Source organism: Sinocyclocheilus anshuiensis, unplaced genomic scaffold, assembly GCF_001515605.1.
Source record: "Sinocyclocheilus anshuiensis isolate Anshui unplaced genomic scaffold, SAMN03320099.WGS_v1.1 scaffold246, whole genome shotgun sequence".
In the NCBI taxonomy this organism is placed as follows: Eukaryota; Metazoa; Chordata; class Actinopteri; order Cypriniformes; family Cyprinidae; genus Sinocyclocheilus; species Sinocyclocheilus anshuiensis.
Window position 1 is genome coordinate 2,039,691 of NW_015542356.1, and position 9,621 is coordinate 2,049,311.

The 9,621-nt window shown below is 36.5% G+C and overlaps 2 protein-coding genes and 1 long non-coding RNA gene across 6 annotated transcripts in view; 1 reads left to right on the forward strand and 2 right to left on the reverse strand.

The window, feature by feature from the left end:
* arhgef12b (Rho guanine nucleotide exchange factor (GEF) 12b) overlaps nt 1–3,950 on the reverse strand; it is a 104,631-nt gene extending 100,681 nt beyond the window's left edge. For all 4 annotated transcript variants that reach the window (XM_016490558.1, XM_016490560.1, XM_016490557.1 and 1 more), the window contains exon 1: nt 2,519–3,950. In XM_016490558.1, the coding sequence (XP_016346044.1) occupies nt 2,519–2,550 (32 nt within the window). In that variant the 5' untranslated portion in view covers nt 2,551–3,950. The remainder of the gene's footprint in view (nt 1–2,518) is intronic.
* Nucleotides 1–9,621, forward strand: part of LOC107691756 (uncharacterized) — a 25,783-nt gene that overhangs the window by 8,248 nt on the left and 7,914 nt on the right. The window contains exon 3 of the long non-coding RNA XR_001634567.1: nt 7,184–7,246. This is a non-coding gene — a long non-coding RNA (uncharacterized LOC107691756). The remainder of the gene's footprint in view (nt 1–7,183; nt 7,247–9,621) is intronic.
* The window catches only part of tlcd5b (TLC domain containing 5b), a 4,785-nt gene continuing 777 nt past the window's right edge, over nt 5,614–9,621 (reverse strand). Inside the window, exons 2-3 of the mRNA XM_016490562.1 lie at nt 8,663–8,865; nt 5,614–6,236 (exon numbers count right to left, since the gene is read on the reverse strand). Coding sequence (XP_016346048.1) covers nt 5,704–6,236; nt 8,663–8,858 — 729 coding nt within the window. The 5' untranslated portion in view covers nt 8,859–8,865 and the 3' untranslated portion in view covers nt 5,614–5,703. The remainder of the gene's footprint in view (nt 6,237–8,662; nt 8,866–9,621) is intronic.

Here is a 9,621-nt window from a genome sequence, read left to right on the forward strand (position 1 = left end):
AGAAGCAGCACGGACTCATTTTGCTTTCGCACAGGACGCGTTTGCAGTCCGCTCCTGATCCGCGGCTGTTTACCACAAACACAACATTTATCCATTATTTTGATTTCAAATCCAAACGTTGTTTCTGAAAATGCTTTTTCAGCATTGTGATTATCTTTTATCACAGTACAGTAATACAATCTTTCATAGACATATTCACTTTTAAACTCAATAAATATAACTTTTTTTAACTACCACCACGAGTGCCATCTATTATTGCTTTGTTTATCTAAAAGTGCACTTTTCCTTGTTTTAAATCTAGCCAAAAAGCCATGTGTTGCCTGTGAAACAGTAGACTTTAATTATATGCATTTATGGTGTAATTACTAAATTTCCGTGTCAATCCATGTTCATTTTTACCGCGAATAATGCGCTGTCACTTTAATTCAGCGTGTATAGCACAGCAGAAATAGATTCCGTGCGGAAACGATCGCAGCATGACTGCTGCAGGCGCACCGCTCCTGGAGCGCACTGCCGGGCCGCAATCGCATACAGTGTGAACGCTCTGATCCGCTAACATGGGCGCGGAAAAAAATAAGTGACACAGAGTGTGTGAACCTGGCGTTATGTTTGTATGCCCGCCCGGTCTGTTCTCGTGCTCCATTTAGGCGCGCTGCATTCTGATTGGTTCAGATAGCATACTGCAGGAGGTCGGGGGCGCAGAAAATCGTGCTATAAAGCGATTTAGAAATCGCGCAAGCTCAAATCGCGATTTTATGACGATTTCGATTAATCGCACAGCCCTAATTGCAACCACACCACCATTTGAGCAGGATTTTAAAGGACTCCATTTTTTAATTTCTGTGCAGCCAGTTTAATGTATAAAACTACCGCAAATATACACAGGTAAAATACAAAGGTTCAGTAGCAATTAACGTAAATACAGATTACCGTAAGAAAAATCTTTACACATGAAACACTGATGCTTATCCGAACTTTCCTTTTCAAAATAAATAGGTCTCAAAAAACACAAATAACTGTCCATCTGATAATCACTGACAGCAAACGGTGATGTCTACCTGAGAGCAGACAGCCTGTTCTTGTCTCTGAAGGAGACGACCTGTCTTTCCTGCTCACTATCACAGAACATCACCTTACAAAACCAGCTATACCCTGCTCAGATTCTGACACTGAACTGAGAGAGCTTCAGCCCTGCTGCACACCTCTTATGTATTCACGCAGTTTGCACGATGGATATAATCAAAAAAGAGTGGGTGTGAAAACAAAGAAGTGTCGCCACATGCATCAAGGCACAACTCTGCACACAGATGACAACACATTAGCTTACCCAGCATGCTTCTGTGTTTTGTTCTTTGAAATGTGTGCGCCTGGTCGAGTAATACAGGTAACAACTCAAGAGGTGGAAAACCACAACAAGAGAGTCTCACATTGAGGCCAGCTGTGCTCTTAAGAGCAGCATTAGCAGAACACAGTGAGATACCTGGAGTGACATACTGACCACATATCTAAAGTGCTTCCTGTCACAAGCTGTGTGCTCACAGGTGTGCGCAACAAACGCACATCAGTCAGTCCTCCGGCTTCTGAGTGACTAATGCATCGCCAAAACACAAACCACACAGTCACACAAAACCAGCACATTTCAAAATGTGTCTGCTTAGAAAAATGTTCACATAGACTGAGTTTACCTGAAAGATAGACAAGTAAATTTGTGCTGCAAGGTCATAAGGTCACCTATCAGTTTTCTTATCAACTCGACTAATTTGTGGGAAACAGGTTTGACTGCACATATTAACTACACATAAAAGACCAGACAGAATGACTTGAAATAAAAATGCATCACACTTTATGATAATGTTACCCATCATGCTCTTTTTAAGATTCAGCATTAAATTTGTTAGTGTTCTATTATATGGGGATATTTATTCCGATTTTCTACTCACCCATTTCAACAGGTGACTAACTTGAATTATATAAACAGCACCGGTACTATGGTACAGTAATTGCAAAACCATGGTACACTGCTGTGTATTGGAATACTACATTATTAATACAATAAAATACTTGTAAAATGGTACTTACATGGTACTACAAAGTATTTCAAAGAATACTATGGGGTACCAAAACCCTGGTAGTACCATAGTACATTTCTGAAAATATTTGAGCTTTTAAAGACAACACCTTTATAAATAAAAAGTACTATGACAGCAGTACCATGGTGAAGCATGTTAATACTATGGTATTTTGATATATGATAGTGAATGACAACTATTCATATACCAAAGGTTTTACTTAGTATCCCGAGAATACCTTGGTATTACTATGGTACAAACATCAGGGTCTTACCATGGCACTTTGTAAGTGAATTGTGTAGCATATATTTTGTTGAAGGGTGGCAGATTTATCTCAACCATACAGTGTTTTGGTTATGTATATATATGTATAAACAGAGTCATAAACCTAAGACAGGTCACTATCATTATCATAAACACAACCATGTAAATATTATGTCATCATTTACCTCTCAGCAAGCGTGGACTGTGTGCCGCTCATTGGGCTTTCCTTTCTTGATTTTCTTCAGCTCTTATCCAATTAGCATTTTACCATGGTAAAACACCTTTGTATTTGAAAAAATAAATAAAATAAACACAAAACAACAACAGCCGGGTGGCACTTTTCAATTTTGACAGTTCCGTCTTGATGTGAATGGTAAAGTCTCCTCTTGAACAGAACAGAAACAAACACGCTTATGTTTTATATTTCCACGGTTTGTCTGCGTTTCAGTAGTCGGTGTCATTTGACTGTAGCGCTACACAACACAAGAGTTAGCAAAGGAAATCGATTCTAAACGCAAACACATAGATGATCAATGGAGAAAAACTCTTTCTGTTGTCTGAGACGCTTCATCATTTTCCCAGCCAAAATGCCACCACACAGACCGACAGGCTTCCCCCTCGCCTCTGTCTGGATACAGTCGCCTTTGTCAATCCCAAAGCACGGCTGGAAGTAAAGCCAGAGAAACAATCTTTTGTTAGTGTGTTGCCTTACGAATGAAGGAGACTGTCCGGCTGCATTTCGCGTCAGTCCAAAAGCTCTTCGCTACAGCTCTACTTTGTAAATCTCGACGGCTTTCTATCATTTCCCCCACTGAAATACTTCCAACTCGGCATTCCTAACTAAACTCAACCTAATCTCAAACGTGGGATTTTCACTGCTGCACAAAACGTCCGTTTGCAGTACAGACCACACCGTCAATTGAATGGGTAGTGCAAAGTAAGTCTGTTAACTAAATATACATCTTTTTTAGGCCCCTTACACGCTGAATGGACTTTTTCTCCAGAAGAACGTATCCTGGCCACTCCAAATGTGTGAAAATCTGGGGGAATTCACTCCACGGATGGATTAAAGCATCCACGCGGTTCAACCTTTCATTGTAATTCCTTCCCTACCTAGTTCAACTTCTAGAATTCCCATATTTTCCACTGCAAAATCGGGAGAAAACTTTACAAATCGTTTGATGTTTGCTCTAGGGGCAGCGAGGCATAGTTCCCAGTTCATGAATTCTGCTCAAAACAGCTTCGTTTCAAAGCAGCAGTAAAATACAATCCAAACTTGACGGATGTGCAACACATTTTTTTCGTCTCGCGAACGGATTCCCTCTGTTCTTGGAATAATTTGTTTGGAAACTTTATTTTAGTCGGGTCCTTCCCTTCTTGTCTCCGTGTTTTCCGAAATTCAGTAGTTTTTAGCCGTTCTTTTTCCAACAAAATCTGTACACCAAGGATTCCGTCTCTATACAAGCGCGTTGTCACATGTGTCAGTTTGGCGCTGTACGAAGATTAAAAACGATTAAGAAGAAATCACAAAAATCCAGATCATTCCCGAGTTTCAGTCAAATCACATCCCGGATTCCTACGCCTGCGACGCTTCACCACTTTTTGGCGTATCCTTCCGCAAACAGCACTATCGCCTCCCAAGTGTTGTAGTCACTAGCCTACTAGTTGTCATTGGTAAAGTACTGGCAACTGGTAGGCAGTAAATTAGGAGCATTATTCACTCACTTAAACCAGTAAATCAAACAAGGTGATTTACAGATTAGCCAGAATCTGCAATGAGTAAACAAAATCATTATGTTAAAGACACATTCTGATGAAGAAGCAGATCAGCATTTGAATATCATGTATAATCGAATGATAAAATCAAATTAGGAGAAACTAAGAATAAAAGAAATACAGAAAAATACAGATTCTGGAATGAAAGACAGACTAATTGATACAATAAAGCTGTGATTTATTTGTCAATATTTATCAGAATGAGCATATTTAAATCTTCTGCGCCACCTAGCGGTTTATTCCTGCTGGTGGTTCCGCAGTGCCAAACCAACTATAAAAATGATCAGTGTTCAGAGAAGTTCAAAGCAATGGATGAATATCATATTTTCAATGTTAGTGAACCCAGCAACATTTAGCAATAATCCCTAATTAAAATAATATGTAAACAGAGATAATTAAAGAGATATTGTTTTTCATTTGACAATAAAAATATGTATGTATACTGTATATAGGCTACTGTAAAAATACTTGCAGATGTGAGATGATAAAGCAATCAGAAGTTGTAGGCCCAGAGAATATTTCTGACAAAATATTTCTTGTGTAGCACGTTCTTTTAATAATCATACCAACAAATAAGCAGGTGGTTAAAAACTAAACTTTTCATCCGAATCCACAAATTTATCTTTAGTATTTTGTTTGTGCAAAAAAGGCTTTATTCATATGGACTCATGCAGCATACTGTCTACAAGATCTGCATGGTACCACATTCTTCTTTACTCCCAAAACAGCCCTCTTTCATCATTAAAAAAAGTTTGCCACTTTTTACATTTCAAAATTCCTCTGCTGTTTGGAAATAGTGGCAACTAATCACATACATATGGCTTCCTACCTCCTGTTTAGGCTCTGTTTTCTAACAAAATCTTTTGCTTTAGGTAAGTCATAGCCTACACATTTGGAATAACTAATTTGGAGCAGCATTGTATTTAGTTTCCAAATATCACTGAAGCTCGTTTCTGTCTGCTGAGGAAAGACTGCAGCAGCAGACAATGTCATTGTACAAGGACACCTTCTCCCATTGACAGGCTCAATAGCATTAGAAGATTTGCACCATGCGTGTAATGCCATTGTACTGCTCTGTTTGAGTAAGTCCTGTTTGCACTTTCATGTTAATGTGTAGTTGTGTTTTTGAGCACTTTGGTTCGGTGTCCGTCACATGATTCGTACAGTCATTAATATACACATTTATGTTTTCCAGTATTCCAGTCCTTCAAAATCATGAAAATGTATCAAATATTAATGTCATGGAAATTAATGGAAATTGGAAAAGTCATGGAAAATTAACAATATCTTAATATTTCATAGAAAAGTCATGAAATGTAATACAATCTTAATAAATCTTAAAATAAATATAAATTATTTTTTATTTTTTATTTTTTTATAAATTAATAAATCTTAGTATGTCATAGGAAAGTTATTCAAATTAATAACTAATAACTAATATATATATATATATATATATATATATATACATTAAAAAGAAATGCCTAATATATACATACATTAAAAAGGAACCCAGTAAAATAACAAAATGCTACATATAGCTATGTATATCAGTAAAAATGCCACTTTTCCCAGTCATAATGCACAGAAAGGCCTATTTCACTTTGACAGCATGTCCATTAGCTTCTTCCAGCTTGTACTGTTCCTTCCATCGCCTGTATTTGGCGCGAGTTTTCTTGCAGGCAAAACGTGAAATGTCTATCATGAAGATCCAGGAGAGAGTGTAAATAGCCACCCCACCAACTTTCACTATAAGCGATGGCTTCGGAGAGGCTAATTCACAATAAAGCAGTCTACTCCCAACACCAATTCTCACAGAGGCAAACAGAAGAATGAAGAGCAGGTCCACCACATCTCCAGCTAAACTGTCATAACGGCCCATGCGCTTGAGGAACCAGCGGGCCTGCAGGAGCGGGTTGGTGATCTCGCTGCCGAAGAGGACAGCGCAGGTCTCGATGCCCGACTCGCCCAGCCCTAGTGCCAGCACCATCCTGAGGATGCTCATGGTGTGGTGGGCCAGCATCACCGGACCCTCAGTGCGGAAATACACACACCAAGCCATGTCAAAGAGGAAGTATCCTAAGCTGAGAACAAGAGCCAGGATCTGGAGAGATGTGTTTTCAGTGCCTGGAAACAAGAGGAAGAGATGTCAAAAATCACATCCAGTTAATTCTTGAAGAATTATTTAACAATTATTTAAATTTAATTTGCCTATTCTCCTTACAAAGCCCTTACCCTCTTGACATTTCTAAACTTCTTTCAATAAATAAGACCCTACATTTTGTTTTAAAAATCAGTTTTCTTGACTTGAATGACTTGAAGCAGCAGTACTTGCGTCTGATGGTATTACTTGCTTAGGGATGTGTAAATAATAGTTATTTATATATTGTTTTTATATTTAGATTTACTTTTTATATTTATAATTTTGTAGGAAAATTGATAAGAAATGTTTTAGGAAAATTCATAAGACATTTTGTAAGATACATTTTCTTATACAAATTTGTAAATTAGAAAATTAAGAAATTTAGTGAGGAAAATTCATAAGAAAATTAGTAATACATTTTTGTAAGAATTTATATGACAATTTAGGAATTTTGTTAGAAAATGTATATTTATATTTATATTGCACTGTTCCCTTAAAGAGTTTTATGGAACGTTTCTGCTCTTTAGGCTCCTGAAAAAAGTCATTTCTATTACTTTTAAAGCTGTTATGGCCCCAGGGCTCCCTGACATGAACTCAGGCCAAACATCTACTGCCATCTGCCACCAACACTTCAAAATGAATGAACTGAACCAAGCACTTCCAGAGGTTCCATGGTTCCAGAGGTATGGACCAAAACGTGAGTTGGCTTATTATAGTGCCACCTAGTGTTGGGCAAATGTGTCTGTGCGCCTGAGTAGCGGTGCATGTTTGAAGCCATTCTGCTGATTTTGGGATGTCTACGATTTATGGTCTCTGATGCCAATTTATTTTTATGGTCGAAAAACAAAGAAGAAGCAGAGAAAAATCTGTATAAGGACAACAGGTTTCCAGCACCTTCGGTGCTTGCACCCCTAATAATAATAATAAATAGCATTACCAGTGCACCATAATTGTACAAATAAACTGGTTTTGTGCATTTAATTACATTTATTTTGTCTGGACTTAAAGTGAGAATGCAGAAAAAAAGAAGAATTTTGATTTTATTACACCTGGTTGCTGAGTTATTAGCTAAAAGGTAAAGTTGCTATTATAGCGCCACCTTGTGGCCGATTTTCACCAAATTCAGTACACATATTCGTTTTACAGTGGCATATCAATTTCTTCTCTTCCATGTCAGTCTGACACGGAAGAGAAGAAATGGTTGAATAAAGTCGTTTTCTTTGCACACAAAAAGTATTCTCGTAGCTTCATAACATTACGATTGAAGCATTGATGTCACATGGACTATTTTATCAATGTCCTTACCACCTTTTGGGCCTTGAACATGGTAGTTGCATTGCTGTCTATGAAGGGTCAGGAAGTGCTTGGATATCATTTTTTTTTTAAATCTTAATTTGTGTTCCGAAGATGAAAGAAGGTCTTACGGGGTTGGAACGACATGAGGGTGAGTAATTAATGACAGAATTTTCATTTTTGGGTGAACTATCCCTTTAAGTGGTTTTTCAGTTGTAGCTCCCCCTATTGGCAGAATGTTACGAAACTTCTTGTGCATCCTCAGAATGTCCTGTTGTCTATGTGTGTCAAGTTTTGTTAAGCTTGGACATTACATACAGCAGATACAGGTCAGCTCGTAAAAATGGGCATTGCTTTGCCAATTAATTAACTTATATCTTTGCAATGCTTCAACATCAACATTCTTTCTTTCAAAAATAACTTCTTGTCATGAGTGTCTGGGGATGATATGTGCAAAGTTTCATGCAAATCAAACAAATGGCATATTTTGTAGGGCCTGAATCATGGATTCATATAAAAAAAAGATTTAAGGCCTTATTGCTCCAGAATTATGGACATAATTGAAAAACTGAATTATTACAGTGCTGCTTAGGGTCAGTTTTTTTTTTTGTCTTGTACTTTTTGGCCATATAACTAACAGTAACTGCAACAAATTGCATATTTTTATTCAGTTTGGGCCTCTGAATAAAACTGAGGTGCTCCGTATTCCTTTATCATACAGTATATGAGCCATATATGCATTATCAAATATGTCAACAAATTTATTATTTGGGATAAACCCCTTGAGATGCATCATCTCGTTTTCAATATGATACTCAACAAATAAGGTTGAGTACACTTTTATACATTTTTTATACTGTTTTGTTTGAAAGGTTCAGTAAAGTGTTACATTTTTAAATAAAATGTTTTTTTTTTTCTAAATATTATTCCATATGTCAGGCTTTAGAAGGTTACAACTTCATCTGGAAAATAATTCTTTTTGTCCTCTTGCATTATTGACCAACTATTTTCCTGTTGACACTGTAAAGCTGCTTTGACACAATCAGTATTGTATAAAGCGCTACATAAATGTGACTTGACTTGACTTGACTAAAACCTTCCAAACAGGACAACTTACCTGGGTTTGTGAAAGGCCATGGCCCAGCAATGAAGCCAATGTAGGCAGTCACACAGACGATCAGGATGCCGTGGAGCAGAGTTACCAGCCTGCAGTTCCACTCACAATCTCTTTCACTGTTCAAGTGACACAGCAGCACATACAGAAAGAGCCAGCCAATCAGACTGCAGCTCATCTCAACAATCATCAAAGGCATCTCTGCACTGAAAGACGAAACAGATAGAAATATTAATAAGACATTCACAGTTGTGCAGCAAATATTTGAAATTCCTGTCTGCATCAGGGGTATAGTTAAATAAAACTGAAACCATAAAAAATATATTTTCGCGACTTGAAATAAAATAAGCTTTAACTGGAATTTTTACATTTTAAAACATATTTTACTCAACTAGTTGCCAAGGCTACATTTTTCATTTTCGTATCATGTAACTTGATTTACAAAAATAACTAACACTAAAATGAAACGTAATGAATACTATACATATTTTTTAAAAGCAGAAACGCAGCAAAATTACTAAAACTTTAACTAAAATTAAAACAGAAAATATGAAAATAAACTGATAACTCATTTAAAATATTAATAAGAACTCTCATAGTATCATAGTGATTATAACACTGGTCTGCATACAATATTGTAAATTGACAATATTTGACAATATTTTGCTCCTTAATTAAGAGATCAAAATGACCAATTAATTTAATCTCGGTGAAAGACAAAATAGATGGAAAGTTTAAGAAGATATAAATAATCTGTGTAGCAAATACTTAAAATTTCAGTCTGCATCAGAGTTAACTTAAATTAAAATAATAAAATCATTGTGAATTGAAATAAAATAAACGTTAACTGACATAAAATAAAATAAAATATTTTAAAAAACAATTTTATTCAACTAGTTTCCAAAGCACCATTTGTCATTTTCATTAAAATTATACATATATATATATATATATATATATAC